The sequence below is a fragment of the Hippopotamus amphibius genome, chromosome 6, assembly GCF_030028045.1.
Source record: "Hippopotamus amphibius kiboko isolate mHipAmp2 chromosome 6, mHipAmp2.hap2, whole genome shotgun sequence".
Lineage (NCBI taxonomy): Eukaryota > Metazoa > Chordata > Mammalia > Artiodactyla > Hippopotamidae > Hippopotamus > Hippopotamus amphibius.
In genome coordinates, this window is record NC_080191.1 from 158165171 (window position 1) to 158181813 (window position 16643).

A 16643-nucleotide genomic window follows, 5' to 3' on the forward strand; every position below is an offset into this window, starting at 1 on the left:
TAGTTCACCTCTCTGAGCCTCTGAGTTCTTCACCTGTCAGATGACATTTGCATACTGTGGTCTATTTACTTAATATCCGCATTAGAGGAAAACAAAAAGAAGAAATAGTATGCTCAACCAAAGTCCAGACAGAAATAATAATTGCTTACATGAGCGGTGAATGACCACTGGATGGGCATTTGCTCCTCGTTTCATGAAGAACAAACATGCATTTGATGCATGCTGTGAATTTTGACTACATCTTGTTTTTGAACTGTGTTGAGCAGTATTCCTGGGTGTGATCCATGGTAGCTTAATTGTTTACCGTTGTGACAGAGAGGAAAATTGTGTATATATAAGATATCTTTAAGAGCTTTCAAATCTTTAATCAGGTTAGTACTTCTTAAGAACCATTCACACAAAACTATTAATAATTTTCTTTTGAATAAAAGAAAACTCATTTTGAGTATTTTACGCTCCTTTATGTTATAGGCAAAGCTATAATAATAAGCTATCCTTACGTAAATTTACTGTACACTTGAAACCAAGGAATTCTATATTTTTTATGTATTAAGAAATTTACTATAGCGCTTTTAATAGAAATAATTATTGATTAGTCCTAAGACTGAGAAAACACATAGAAATGAAAAAATTGTTTTTTATTTATTGAGGACATTTGTTTATAATTTAAGAAAGTTTAAAATTAGCTTGGCTATGGGCACATAATCTTTAGAAGGTCTCTAATACTTAAAATATAGAGGGAATTCCCTGTCAGTCCAGTGGTTAGGACTTCACGCTTTCACTGCTGAGGGCCTGGGTTCTATCCTTGGTCAGGGAACTAAGAAACCACATGTCCCGAGGCACAGCCAAAAAAAAAAAAAAAAGTAGAAAAAGCAAAGAATAGAAATTTATGTATGTTAGTTAATACTCACTAAAATATATCTGTATTTGAAATTAAGGATTAAATTGATTTTGTTTACTAAATCAAGTCAGGCTTCCCCTTACCTGTATGTCTGACATTTGAAAAGCCATATAATTGATCCTTCCACTATGCTGAAGTCCAGTTAAAGTAGAGAAATCTTCTGATAGGGAGCTTGAGAGATGCGAAATGCGATATCCCTTTGCAATAAGAACCCAAACTCTTGGTGGCAAGGAATTTAATAGAAGAAATTGAATTTTATTGATGGAAATCTGGTTTTAATTTAACTTTGTTCACCAGAAAATCATGGCTTTATTTTTGTGTGCTCTGTTGTATACTCCTTAAGAAGTTACTGTAAGCTCTCTTTCGTGGCAGTAAATGAATGTGGTGTTGTGTGAACTTTCGTTTGTGCCTCACGGATTGTGGACCCCAACTTGCTATTTTGATTCTAAACTTATATACAGTGAGAGTATTGTTCTGTAATATGAGACTTGTTGCTTTTCTGTCCTTCCAGATGGAAGAAGATAAGGGTTCAGTCAGCTCAGCATATGAATTTGCTGAAAGCAAGCACAGAGGGGAGGACAGTAGGCACCTGCTAGCTGAGGCTTGCAGCCAGCAGGACAGTTCTTGCGTGCACTAGGTAGTACTGCGCTGGACCTTCCTGGGGACATAACCGCTAAGTTTTCAAGCTTGGGGCATGCTATGGGAGAACTGGCCTGACATTTCAGTTTTTACTTTACTAATTCCTTCACTGTTTCTCATATATTGTTTTTGTTTACCTGTTTTCCTTTATTGTGATCTTTACGTTTTTTATATGTCCATACCTGAGTATTTCATTAATCTTCCTTTGGAGTTATAGTGTTAATTCTTACTTCACTTCAAATTCTAACCTATTGTCTTATAGTCAAGAATTTATTCATTTTAACTTCTTCTGAAAATATGTCATTCTATTTCTTTTATTCCTGAAATCACTTTTCCCACTTGTCGTTGTGTGTCATTTTATACATGTTAATGTAGTTAGATACTGAATTACTTATCAAAGTCTGCTTCTTGAGTAAATGGTCAAATGAATGAGTGCTTAGACTTGGTACTGAATAATTTTTTGTTGCCTGGTATTCACCAAACTCTGTTCTTACTTTTCATAAACTTTCATAGTTACATCTTTGTAATAAAAAAGTATGAATCTAATGAGGACTTGATTCACTCCCCTCTTGAGAATGAAATGCTAACAGCCACTTCTAGACCTAATTGGGATATGCAAAATATTTTAATTGGTAGTAACCATGGAAGATACAAATTCTTACCACTTAGTAATTATATTTTTACTTGGGCTATTTGCCACTTTGTACATTGTAATTACTGGTCAGGAAGGTGCTATTGTCTCATCTGAGATAACCCTCATAAATGGTGAAACTTTTAAACAAAGCTACTTGAAGATTATAAAGCAGACAGTGAAACAAGTACAATAATTTGAAAAAATGTCAATTATTCTGGAAAACATATTTTTAAAATTAGATTCCTTTAGTGAATAGCCCCAAATGGAAAATGTTGAAGATTAATCAACTTTCAGACATTATTAATATTAATGAAAAAGAAATTCAAAAGAATTCTGAATTTTTATTTTGTTTTGGGATATTTCATATGATTATCTTTATAATGTAATTATCTTGTATTTTGCTTTGATAAATGTAGAACGATTTTTAGTTTTTAGAGCATGCCCTCATTGGCTGCAAGTAAAACTCAGCCAAAGAGCTTACTGATTAAAGAGGGAAAGCTGGCTGGAATTTATATTATGTCCTGGTTAGTTCCCGGAGCAGATTATCCATTTGGGACTTGGCTGTGCTAATAGCATGAGATACGTCCTCTGCGATGGAGGTTCCCCGGAGGTTCAAGCTGAAGAGATATTTCAAAAGACATGGACCTGGTGCTGCTTTACTTTAATATGTCCATTAAAATGTTCAGTACAGTTGAGAATTGCTTTTTTAGAATGCCTCTGTTAAATAACAGGGGCCTTGTTAGGATTACTTTTACAAAGGAATAAGTGACTTCTTTTATCGTTCTGTGACATATGGTCTCTCTTCCTATAAACAAGAAAGTTAGAAGAACCCTCAAACCATGGATAAGATTTTAGTAAAATTGCTGGAGGTGTTTTCCTGATCTGCAGTTTTTTCTGCTTATCACAGAATTTTAATTGGTTGAATGAAATATATCTTGAGTATTTCTCTTCTCATATATTTCTGTGTTTAGCATATAATTTGAGATAAAAATCACTTTAAAAATGTAAGTGTTAAATAACACCTCTCTTCTATATTTTCTGTCTTGAAATGGCAGTTGTTTCTCTAATCAAAATTTGGTCAGCCTTGCCAAATCAGGCAGAGAGTCATGCTGAGCCCTAAATGTTGCCGTGGGCTAAACTCTCCTAGTCATCTGCCTCTACATCACCTGCCTCTTAGGCCTTCATTGTTCTGTCATTTTTTTTTTTTTTTTTTTGTCTCTGGATTCTTGGCCCTACTCTCGATGCCCTCTTTCCAGTGTGTACCATAGAGATATCAACAAGATGCTAGGGCTACTGACCTTTTCTCATTGTGGACCAGGGTGCTTAAGCCCCAGACCTGAAATCTCCCACCACCAACAACAAAAAACATTTTAAGCAGTTTCAACCAACTACAAGTCACCTTCCTCTCCTTGTATGACAAAGATACATACAGCTATTGCTTCATTTAACAAAGCAGTGAACTATAAAAGAAACAGAAAACCTGTATTCAATTATTTGCCACTAAAAGCTATACTTTACTGAATGAGGAAAATTTTGTAAACAAATAGAACCCAACATTTAAAAGACCAATAATAATAAGGCAGGACCAAGATTCTTATCTGTAAGTGTGACACTTTATAAAACTAATGTTATTTTCAAATCTGTGCTGACTTATTGAACAGCGTTTTCATCTGGGGGTCAAAATGAAGAAAAATATTAGTATTTGATATTATTTCTACCAAACAGTAATGATATGCTGTGGATGATTGATACTTAGAAAACTGATTTCTTAACACCAGCTTTGCTGATTAATTAATTACTGATTTTCTGATTTACCCTCTCCATTAAAATTAGAGATTTTTTTAATCATTTTTCACAGATAAGTCAAACTCTTGTTCACCTCAACTACAAATTCCTAGTCAGATATTGTTATTTTTGTAATCACATCATTAAGATAAAGGGGCCTCAGTCTTTATGAAACAAGGAATAAGCCAAATTTATTAAAATAAGTTTGCCTAATTCATATTGTATGTTTATTTTCATACTTCAATCTAAGCAACACATATGGATAATTTCTTCCTTCTGGAGACCCCTGAAAATCAGTATAGAGGTATTTTATTTATACTTATAACTGGCTTTCACAGTTGTTTATTTTACTTGGGGAGAAAGAAAGGGAAGGGAGTCTTGGGGAGTAAATGTGAGCTTACAGAATGTTTTGGAGAAAGAGGCCTTGAGTAAGAGAAGCAGTTATTTAAATACCATCATTAGACAGCTGCTTCTTCCAATTCTGAATAAAGACTTGAAGCTGTTGTTTTAGGAGTTTTATTATTATTAACCAAATTTGGAAATCAGTAATATTTGATGACTTTTGATCTCACATTTAAAAGAAAAACATTTCCTTAAACAGAAGCCTTTTTTTTCTCCATTATTATAGTTTAAGGCTTCTTTCCCAATATCTCCTTTAAGGCTGAGCAGTGTGTTCACTTTGATTATGAAGTATATAAAAAAATTTTAAGGACAAAAGAAAAAATATGGTTAATAGTTTGATAATTTTATCTAAACTTTAAAAACTTTAAATGATTTAATAGGTAAAATGTCATAGGAGTGACTGAAATACTTAGAAATGTATGACAGTTTTCCAACACTTACAAAATTTAAGGAAGATTTTTGGAGAAGCAACAGAAGAAACTTCTAAATGTTTACCATCATTGATGTGAAAATAATGGGAATAAGAGCAGTGAGCCAGAATTTATTTCAAAAGGGAAGTTCTATAAAGATGAAAATTTTTATTAGCCTTACAAACCCATGTTGGATCTCCATAGTTGTTTTGCTTGGCAGCCCTTTTAGCTCTAAGTGATGTGGTTGTTTCTGGGAAATAAGTGTGGTGGAGAATGAATCTCACCAATAAGTCAGAATTTCTGATAAGTTAAAGCACCCTCTTTAGTGCTATCAGGTAGGGTCTCACTCTCATTACTTTGCTTGTTTTCTTTTGTAGTATTTATTAATAGTCGTTTTTTAAAAAGGTAATGACTCCTTCTCCTTTCTTTGAAGGAAATGAGATCTAAATGCTCCACCCCCAGTTATACTGGAAGCTATGATATGAGATCAAAGATGTATATATGGGAAAGTAGTGGAGCTTGGAGGTTTGCTACAGAACAGTATAGTGTTTTCTATAGATAGCTTTACAGAAACACAGTTAACCAGCATTCAGCATTTTCAAAGCAGGTGGGGTTTTAGTCTCCTTAGATAAAAAATGGAAATATATTTTGTTAGTTCAAAAGATATCTGAAGAAATTTCTTTATAATTTTTTTGACATTTTAAGATGTTTACTCTCTGTGTTGAGTTGCCCATAGTTTAATACTTGTCCTTAGGGTTTAAAGTAAAAGGTGATGAATGCGGAGGAAGGTAATTACCTAGAGTCAGATCTAGGCCTGAGCAGTGCTCTGCGTGGGTGCAGACACTCGGGTGCTGCTCACCTCGTGGGTGTCATCTCTAGTGAGTCCCTGTCCGCTTGTTGAGCACCAGCAGTAATAAAGTGCGTGTTGTTAGACTAAGAAGAGCCAGGCAAACTTCTTGCTCTTCTGAGTTTCTGGTCTAGTTCAGTATTCCCCAAATAAATGTGGTGAAGGACCAGTTTGTTTTCTTACTTTGTTTTGTTTTTCATCTCCAATTCATCATGACCAATACTTTTGTGAAATACAATAGAAATGAATTACTAGGAAATTAAATTTAAAAGATATATAAACAAGCCCCAATTTTAAAATTGTTAGATTGAACAGTTACAAAAGTATTCTGTCAAATTGCGATAAAATTGTCTAAACTCTTACTCACACACCAGACGCGTTTGTCTCCTCATGGGCCAATAACAGTGTTTTCAGACCATAGATCACACTTTGAGTCACATGGGTCTTTTTGCAAGGGGGTAGGAGTAACTACTCTCTCTGCACTTAACGCTGAACATGTGCTGAATGCACATCATACTTTACTGCCCACGCAGTTACTCATTCTCTTTGCTTAGCCTGGAATGCTCTTTCTCCTCCATCTCTGGCTGTTGAAATCCCATCCAGTCTTCAGTAGGTATCTCAGATGCCATCTTTTTTTATCAAATCTCTCATGCTCTCCCACAGATACCAACAAAAACAGCTGGGTTTGAGCTTTCCTCCCTCTTTTTTGATATTGGTAGTCTGCCTCATACCATATTATAAGAAGGCAGTATATAAGGACATGGTAAAGAGGTTTGGTCTGTGGAGTCAAGGCAAGACTCAAGCCCCAGCTGGGTGAGCTTGAACATATTTTTAACTTCTCTCTTTCTTCAGTCTGGTGCCTATCTCAAAAGGTGCTTATAAATGAGATAATCCATGAGAAGCATCTTACATAGTAATTGGCACATACATAGCATTTCATTAATATAACTGCCATTGTTACTTGTTCCTGACCTACTTCCACCCTTTTCTTTATCCTTAATAAATTGAAGGCCAGGTTGCTGTCCCCTTTAGGAACCAGCAACAGTGCCTTGCTCATGAAATATAAGTTGAATTTAGGTGCTTCTGCCATTTAAATGATGCAAACAAGTGCTGGAATAGAATCTAGAGAGAAAGAGATTACTGATAGTTGGAGAGGTGGGGGAGGTTTCATAGAGATGATGGTATTTAAACTGAACTTGGTGTTAGGGGTCAGTGTTCTGCCCCTAATTGGTGATAGGCCCTGACACGTGCCCACAGGCAGGGTGACACTGCCTGGTTTGCTTTGTGGAGACTATAGAGGAGTATTTAGAAGTAGAGCAGGAAAGGCAGCCTGAGGTCAGGTTATAAAGGGCCTTACAGGATTCTTTGAGGTATAGTACTTTCTCCTTGAGCATGTGGGGGTTCTAAAGTACTGCTTCCTACAGAGGATGGTTTTGAGATGGAAGAAGCTGGAGCCCGGTGACCCAAGGGGGAAACTGGGAAACTGGTGAAATCTTGTTACCTAAACCAGCATTTTCTAAAATCTTCCACTGAATATTAATGTTCCCTGGGGGGAGGGAAGAAAGAGGAATTTACTGAAAAAACAAATTTGAGAATTGCACTATGTCTAGGTCTGCTGTGGAGACTGACCATATAACCCAACTTATTAACAGTCCTTTACTCATAAAGCCTGTTTAGACATTCCTTCAACTAGTGTTTCTCAAACTTAATGGGCCTCAGAACTTTTTTCGTGCAGTGTCTGTAAATATCTCATAAAACACAGTTTAAGAAATCGTACCATAAATAGTCCTAATCCCAAGGGTATTATAATGAAAGAACAAGTAAAATTTGGCTATTTCTCAGTGCTTAGCAGATCCTAGGACATTGATGCAATCAGTTCATTGACAAACAGGAACCAGGTTGTCTTGCACTGCTTGTTATTTGACAGGATTATTCCGAGCAGGGATTTTGCAGAACCTCACCAGTTGCTTAGGTTCAGAATGCCAGGGTATTTACATTTCATCACGTTTGTGTCTTCTGTCCATTGTGACTGTCTCCACAAATGTTCCCTGTTGCCATGCCTACACTCAGTACTTGGTGATTCCCAACCTTTGTGAATCACAGCACTCTAATGAATCTATTTTTTTTATTTTCCTTCCTCTACACATTTGAAAGATTTGTTATGCAATATGTTATATATGTAAAGAAGGGTGAGTGAAAATAAGTTTATTTAAAATGATAACCCTTGAGAAATTTAGGGGTACTCTTGACTGTGTCAAAACCAGGGTTGGGAGTCACTGAGCTGTGTGGTCATACCTTTTTTTTTTCCCCTTAACAGGATTGAAATTATTAGTACTGTGGCTTTAAGTTTTCTTGCCAGATTGTTTATTCCTCAATCAATATAAATCTTGTATACTTACAGAAATTAGTTCAGTTTTAAATCTAAGTAGTACTACTTAGTTACTTCCTTATTTTAATAATGTATCCGCAGTTAATTTTTAAAAAGCAAGATGAGCTTATTATGGGCATGGTTAGCACTTAATAGTTGCTTAGTAATTTCAGGCAGATGATGCTTTTTTCAAGAATTATTTATGGTGTGCATATATTTATATCTATATGGTGTTTAGAACCTGGCACAAAGTAAACAATAAGGTGTTTGCTGCTGCTGTTGTTGTTATTGTTGAAGATTGGGACTTGGTCCTGCATGGTTATTTCTCAGTCTTCAAAATAATTTAAACTCTACTTTTCTCAATTACTAGACATTTTAAATTCAAGTTTCAGCAGCATTTCACCTAAACAAAAGCTCAAAGAAGAATTAGAATTCATTAAGTTTCTGAGTGGCTGATATAAATCATTTTGATCATAATATATTAAGATATTGAAATACAAAATCTTTGCAGATTTATATAGTATCCAGCTACTTATTTTATATATTTATTTTACTCAACATCTAATTTAGGACACAGTGCCTTTTAAATATTTTTGTATGATTACTCAGTTAAAGCCTTCCATACATTTCCATATTATAGAAAACATGTATACATTACTTTTGGTTTTAAAGTGCTTGTTGTAATTTTTTTTAATGCTTTTTAGAAGTCCAAATCTATAAATAACTAATATTTTTCTGCTTCAGCTCCTTCAGCTTACTGAAACAAATTCAAGTATCAAGTGCTTGGACTCCATGTGCTGTTTCTCAGAAGGAGAAACAGCGTGCGCATCTGTTGGAAGAATGCTGGAACGAGTAATAGGAAGATGTAGTCCGTCTCATGTCAGCAGGTGTGAAATTTCTCTAAGTAGCCTTTGCTGCAGATGAGTATCCTGTAAACTGGAACAGGATGAACCTACATCTCTAGATACCTAATAAATCAGCCCCTGGTTTTACCAACTGAAACAGGAAGTGTGCTATTTATTAGCACTCTTTGACGGTATTTTACTTTGTGGCTTTAGGGTAGGGAGTTCTTTCACTAACAAAGGAAGAGAAAGCACCTTTGAAGAGACTTTTCAGCTAATGAACAAAAAATTTTGCTTTACAATCTTTCTCAAATGTGGTGAATAGGAGTGTGTACCTGGTACTCGTTTCATTTTTATAACTTTTTTTGATTATAGCTATACTATTGTTTTATTTCCTGTATTTGTTTGTTTGTTTGCTTTTTGTATTTACAGAATAATCTACGCATAATAGTAAATTCAAAAGACTTTGCTTTTCTTATTCTTCATGTATTTTGTCTAGTCAGTTGTTTGAGACTGTGGTATTTATAAACATAAAAGGCTGTATTTCTGCTCTCGTTCACCTTTTTAATCTGTGTAATGAGATTTTAAAATAAGTTGTGATTTTCGGCATTTGGGGTCTAATTAAAAGTTTATGTTAGAACAGGCTCTTTAAATTATGGTTTAGAAGGATTTTAGTGTTTTTGTCTCCTCCCAGATGTATTTCTTGAATTAGATTTGCTCTTTCAGGTCATAACAAAAAATACCATTTTTTGGTATATACCACTTCTTTAAAAGTGAAATTGATTCAATTCTTTATACATTTCTCCAAGAGACATTTTATTATTTAGGGAATATTAAAGAATAGAAATAATTTTTTTCACACTTTGGTATTCTTTAGGTGAATGATATCAAAGTCCCAAAAGTCAGAGCAGCAGTGCACTCGTGTGCATGAAGGGTTACAGATGGGCAAGGATGGATGGTGATTTCCATTGACCACAGCATGCCACATGAATAGTATCACAGTTTTTAATATTTGGTTGGCTTTATGTTTCAAAAATGATGCATATGACATCATTCTTGTATCATAGAATTCAAGTAACTTTTACTGGCAAACTTGTTAGTTCCCACTTTGCCTTTAGTTATGGCCATTTCTTTACAGTACAGTTGCATTTATAAATAGCATTCTTATGTTGATATAATGTCTGTGGTTTCAGTCCCCATTTGTTGATTATAATAGGATCAAAAATATTTTCATAATGCTGTGATATTATTTTGTAGTCATTTTATTCCACATATAAGAATTACTATGAGCAGCTAAATTTATTTGGGACTTGTATGTTATGACTTACACAATTGTATTATAAAATGCATTATAAGAAAGTAGTCCTGTTATGTACCCAGGCCAGCAAGTTTCCCAAAGGAAGTTCCAGAAAGACCTAATGTATAATATTATTTACTTATTAAGATAGCTTTACTGCACAGAACTAAGGTGGGAATTAGACTAAGAGACTGCTTTGGAAGTTGTATAGAATTTTTAGGAAATCTTTTTCAACATGAAGTTCTCTTTAATGACAATATACATCTTCACTAACTGCTGAAAAAAAAAAGATTAGACTTAATTTTAAAAGAGCCCAAACTATTTTTCTGCTTTATATATATTCCCATTTTCTGGTTATCAACTATTTAGGTAATATGTCCCATTATTCTTTACATAACTATTTTTATGCTGCATTGTCCCTTTTGAACCTGTCCAAGGAATTATGGGATTTATTTCTACATGTTCTATTGAAGGTGTCTGTTCTCATCTGTACTTCTTTTCACTTAAAATTATATCTCACTTTTTTCTTTTGTAAGAGTTTTTTTTTAAATTTTCCTAATAAAATGTTTAACAGTAATGAATATCTTATTTGACAGACTATAAATAATACTTTTCCAATTTTGTCCAGTATCTTAGGTTATGTTATTGGTTATTGCTGTCATTATCTCCGTTTTCTTCAAATGAATAATCTAAGAAGTCTTTTGAGAGTTGTTCTGTTTTTGATTTCAGTGGATAAAATTATACAACATGTGAAACCACTTGGTGCTTTTCTAAGGGCTATTTGAAAATTGCCATAGATCCATTAACATTATATTTAAACTTTGAAAAGTGATTTGTTTTTGTTTTTTACATGTAATTGTTTTAGTGAAATATATTTGGCATTCTGTTTTGATTTTGGAACAGCTTCTATTCTACATTTCTCTCATGCCTAATTTAAAAGGTAGGGCAAGACTGATAACCTCTGTTACAAGATGCAGAATCCCTTGGATATCTGTTCCATTAACATTAAATATAGGGGTAGTGGTCATCACTTGAGAAATACAACTAGTGCTTTCATATGTCAGATTTCTTTACTAATAAAGTTTTACCATCCAGGTACAAAAATTCTACTTATATTGTATTAATAGATGTTGTCAAAAGGAATATGCCATATTTCAAGCTCCGTTTCAAAGGTAGCATCGTGGTGCTATATAAGGGATATGCCACGTTGTACTCTAAAGGGCTGTACTTCAGCAGTAAATGCTTTTCTGTCTGCAATTTACCAACAGTTACTTTCTCCTAATCAAAACTATCTTTTAAATAGAAAGGAGTTAATAGTTAATATGTAGTTCAGGTGTTTAATGTTCTGTCAGATATGATATTTAACAATATGAATGCACATGTGTGCTTTGAAAAGATCAAAAATGAAGGAAACCTTACCTAATAAGATTCTTCTATGTAAGCGGTGGTTGGAAAAGAGGAAAAATTATTTTAACGCTAATGAATTTTGGGTAATATTTTTATATGATGACTAAAGCATTTTCCCCCCAAGTTTGTTTATGTAATATAAATAGAATGTTTGATCATTCAATGCTAGTAAGAAGAACTTTTCTTTAGCATTTAAAAATGAATCAATCAGTGCTTATTTTAATACTCAAATTGCATTTTGGTCCTAAGTTTTAGAGTACATTTTTTTCTCAGTTGAAACATAGGTCCTGGTGAGCCAAACTTTTCTCTTATTGTTACTTTAGATCGTGGAGTGCATCGGATCCTTTCTATACCAACGACAGGAGCATCTTGACTCTCTCCACAATGGACTCATCTACTTGTTAAAGGGGCAGTAGTACTTTGTGGGAGCCATTTCAACTCCTTTCCTAAAATTCAGTGTGATCATTCTGGTAATGGCCACGCTACCTCTGCGGAATTACTTTCTGAAATCTCTAGAGTAGTTCATGCCCACTCAGAGTTACAATGGCAGACAAACAAAAAGCATTACCATGCACCCCTGTCGGCCACCCTCTTAATTTAAATCTGAACATGTTAAAATTTGTGAATAAAGAGACATTTTTCATCTCTTTATCTGGGTTGTCCCCATGTGCTTATGGGACTCCTAATGGCATTTCAGCCTTTTGCTAAGGCCACAATATTTTAATATCAAGGTAGAAAAGGGAGCTAATTCCTAGTTAATTGTATTTTTTAGTAGCAGCTTGGTTATTGAATCTTCTATTTAAATCTGCTTCTGTAAATTATGCTGAAAAGTTTGCCTTGAAAACTCTATTTTTTTATTAGAGTTATATTTGAAGCTTTTCTTGGGAAAAGTTAATGTGAATAGTAAGGAATTTTGGTCCCTCGGTGACCCATGTTTGTTAATTCATTAGTGCTTTCTAAGTTCACAGAGCAAATTAGGAGAATGCATTTCCAACTATTATTTACTGCACTATGGGTAGTAAGTATATACCAGTACTGAACTTCTCTAAATGTACTGTAACACAGCCACTTAAGTTAACCATATACATGCAAAGGGTATATCATATCTTATATATAAATCAGGAATCAAGTTCATTCACCAAATTTCAAATTGATGTTTACTATTTTTTGTGACAACATAACCTATAGCGGGTAAACTAGACACCATTAGCATATTATAATTTAATGTGTTTATCATTGGGTCTCTTGCATGCTTTAATCTGTTTAATATATTTAAATTTGCTTTTTTGTCTATCTGAAGGCTCTGTTTATAGTATTTTATGACACTGTTGTAAAGTTGAACTATATCAATAAACACGTTTGGAAAGTATTTAAATATTGCAAATACTTTTAATTATACAAATCAAAATATTAGGATAATTAAATCAAAATGAGAAGAGCCTCTTTCTGTGACTAGCTTAGAATTGCTCTTGCCTTTCAGTAAGCTAGCTTTTAGAATAAAGAATTTCAGATGAGAATCCTGTTATTTTTAGGTTAGTATATGTTATCTAAGTTCCAGCAGACTACCACAGTAAAGTGAAATCTGCCCAGTGTCCTATTATAAGGTGTGGCTATAGAATGTAAGTGAAACAAAGTCTAAAATGCTAAATGGCTGCAAATTTAAATGCTAAAAATGATTAATCGTGTATGTATTACTCCCATTAACTCACTGCACTTCATCCTGAATTTATCATGTAGATCCAGTGTTATTTGTTTTGATAAAAAGTAATGTTTTAAAATTTGGAAGTGATTATTAGCTTAAGAACTATTACCCAGCCCTACGCATATGACTGTGTACATATACATTCAAAATTGTATGGAAATCGTTAAGTAAAGTGTTGCCAAAGTTTTCCCTTAAGAATATGATAATTCCTTTCTGTAGATTTATTGCACAACCTTCCACCCCTTTCCCATTTTATGAATATAAGACTTCTGGAATTGGGCTGGTAGGGAAAGAATGGTAGAATTAAGACTTTACCTTTGTTCACAGGTGAACTATTTTCTTGCCAATATAACATTCGTCTGTTTCAGTAATGCAAGGGTATTATGTTATGAATTTCATCCTAAATATTAATTTTCACAATAGCCCTTCTTTAACTTAGATTTGGTTTAGGAAGGTACTGTTATTTTACAAATATGATAAAGGGATAATAAAATGTACAATGTTCCAGAAGAGGAAATATTGCAGAAAATATTCAGTAGAGTATTGGTGGAGGATAAAACAGAATTTCTTTTCTTCGAATGTCTTATAAAATGTTCTTGTAACAAAATAACGTTCAGTAGCCCTGCAATACATCTACCTTACAGTGTTTATTTGCTATCAATTTAACTGACTACTAACACTAGGGAAGGACTGCAAAGCCATCAAGCAGTAGCAAGGCATGAGGTCAGCTAGCATATGGTGCTCAAGGTGTGATTGATGCAATTTTCTGCATTTGCTATTTGAAGTTATTTAGGAACTTTGTATCTGAAAAAAGTTAATAGCATCCGTTGACATGCTTGTCCTACTCTGTTGTTCAAAACCTACTCCATTTAAAGGAAGATTATCTTGTAAGGAAAGAGTTTTCTTTATTTAAGAAAGTAGCAGCGTTGTCTACAAACTTCCAGTAGTTTTCTAGTGCTAAATATTCATATTGTAAAACTATTACTGCATAATGAGTAATCAGAAATTCTCCCCCTTGCATATTTCTTTATAATTCTTTGGAAAGTGCGATGTTGATAAATAACTTTACTCCTATCTGCCAAAACCAGGGTCCAATGCTACTACATGTGTTATTGCTAGTTAGTGGTCTTAAATCTTTTTGCCTCCCTTGCTTGCTTTTGCTTTGCCAGACAGCTGTAGCCCTGGAGATAGTAGCAAGCACCAAGTCAGTTTCCAAAATTGCCTATCAGCTGCTTTAGGTGACTCAGCACCCTGCCTCAGCTTTTAGCAAGCTTTAGGCTCGCCCTGGAAGGAGTAGAGTGTGGACCAGGAGAACTATAGCTTCCCAAGCTTGCTGTGGGGTTGAGAAGGAAAAAGGGGAGAAGTTAGTTTGAATTTCTCTTAACTAGCTTTCTCCTTGGGTCTTAATTTCCCTGATGTCTAAAGGCTTCCCAGACCTGATCCAAACTCTGGCACTGTCCTGAGTAGGAAATTAAACAGAGGCAAATCAGCCAGTTAGGGAGTACCTTAGACTAAGGCCATTTCTGCTGCATAAGATTGTGAAATTGGGGTTGTGTGATAAGCTTGAGACTCCTAGCTGATAGGCAGGAGTCACAGCACTAAAAATTTTATAATTAATACCAAAAGTTTTTAAAATACGCTACTCTGAAAAGTTATTGGGGGCTGGGGAAAAAGGGAAAATCATCCATGCTTGTGTTTTTCCTGTAAAGATCAATTTGGGATATGATATAAACAGGTATTAATAAAACTAACACACCAAAAAGTTATGTAAAACATGTTTTGTTAATTTTGGTCCCCCTTTAGAGACATTTCTATTTCTATCCTGAAATGAGTCATCTATTTTCATAAGAATAGAAGATTTATTAAAGTTCTGTTTATGTAAAATAACCTGAATGATATTCCTGCAAAAAAATAGATTATAACTAATGATATGTTTGTAATAATGGTAATTGTTAGATTTTTATGAATAATTACTAGTTGGAAATACTGTTGCAACACTCAGTTTGAAATTTTGGACCTCAGATACTGTGGCTGTCTAATATCTAAATTATCTGCATTGTCAGTAAATGTAGTGTCCCTATTGTACAGCTCTCAGTAATTTTTTAAAGTTTATGAAATATGTATCAAATAAAAAATTTTCCTAGATAAGTAAAAGTCTTTTTCCATTATTTAAATGCATTTTAAGCCTCTCTCTGCTAATCACTACCAGCACTGCCAAGTTTTCTTTTTTAATTGAATTTTACTACATTTACCCTCCATTAGAGTACAGAAGTGTCATTATGCCTTTCACTAACTGCAGTTTTCAAAAACCCAGAAGTTCTTTTGTTACCCAAGTTTTATAATCAGTACAGTTCCTGAAAAGCTGCCTGAGTGAAGTGCACCAACTGTAAAGACCAATATACTTCAACCTGAAAATGCATCATTCATGAAAAATTAGCTAGTGTAAATCTGAAGATGCCTTAGTTGAATAAAAAATATGTGCTTTCTGAGACTTCCTTGGCAGTCCAGTGGTTAAAACTCCACATTTCCACTGCAGGGGGCGTGAGTTCGATCCCTAGTCAGGGAACTAAGGTCCCACATGCTGAGTGGCACAGCCAAAAAATTTAAAAATTAAAAAATTGTTTTTAATTAAAAAGAAAATATGTGCTTTCTCTAAAATATAACGTATGATATATATTTATGTCTAAAATATTCTAGCCTCCTAATGATGCTCAGTCATTGTTTCTAATGCTTCAGTTGCCAGTGAAAACACAGTTATTTCATCTTTGTTTATTAAAAGGTAAGCTTTTTTGTGCATGTGTTAGTATTTGCAAAAGATGACAATGTATAATATATGTATATTTATTTCTGAAATGAAATAAGAACATGATCCTGAACAAGTCAGTTTAGGCATCTGTTTTTATTTTAAAAGGATTTGGACTATCTTTACGGTACTTCAGTCTTTAACTTTTATTGTACAACATAATGAATCATATTTTTAATGAATAAGAAATTTAAAAAAAATTAGGCCAAGAAAGTAAAATTTTATGAGCAGCATTTCATTAGGAAATTAAGTGAATTTGAAAACAATTCAAGTTTTATTTTGAAGAGTAACTGATTCAAAGAACAAAACTATTGGGACTTCCCTGGTGGCACAGTGGTTAAGAATCCACCTGCCAATGCAAGGGACACGGGTTCGAGCCCTGGTCCAGGAAGATCCCACATGCCATGGAGCAGCTAAGCCTGTGCGCCACAGCTACTGAGCCTGCACTGTAGAGCCTGTGAGCCACAACTACTGAGCCCACATGCCACAACTAGTGAAGCCCATGTGCCTAAAGCCTGTGCTTCACAAGAAGCCACTACAATGAGAAGCCCGCGCACTGCAATGAAGAGTAGCTCCCACTTGCTGCACTAGAGAAAGCCCATGTGC

The 16643-nt window shown here is 34.3% G+C and overlaps 1 protein-coding gene across 5 annotated transcripts in view; it reads left to right on the plus strand.

The window, feature by feature from the left end:
• Window positions 1-15388, plus strand: part of ATP11B (ATPase phospholipid transporting 11B (putative)) — a 120387-nt gene extending 104999 nt beyond the window's left edge. For all 5 annotated transcript variants that reach the window (XM_057739988.1, XM_057739986.1, XM_057739987.1 and 2 more), the window contains 2 exons: window positions 8731-8873; window positions 11856-15388. In XM_057739988.1, coding sequence (XP_057595971.1) covers window positions 8731-8842 — 112 coding nt within the window. In that variant the 3' untranslated portion in view covers window positions 8843-8873; window positions 11856-15388. The remainder of the gene's footprint in view (window positions 1-8730; window positions 8874-11855) is intronic.
• Window positions 15389-16643: the final 1255 nt, after the last annotated feature.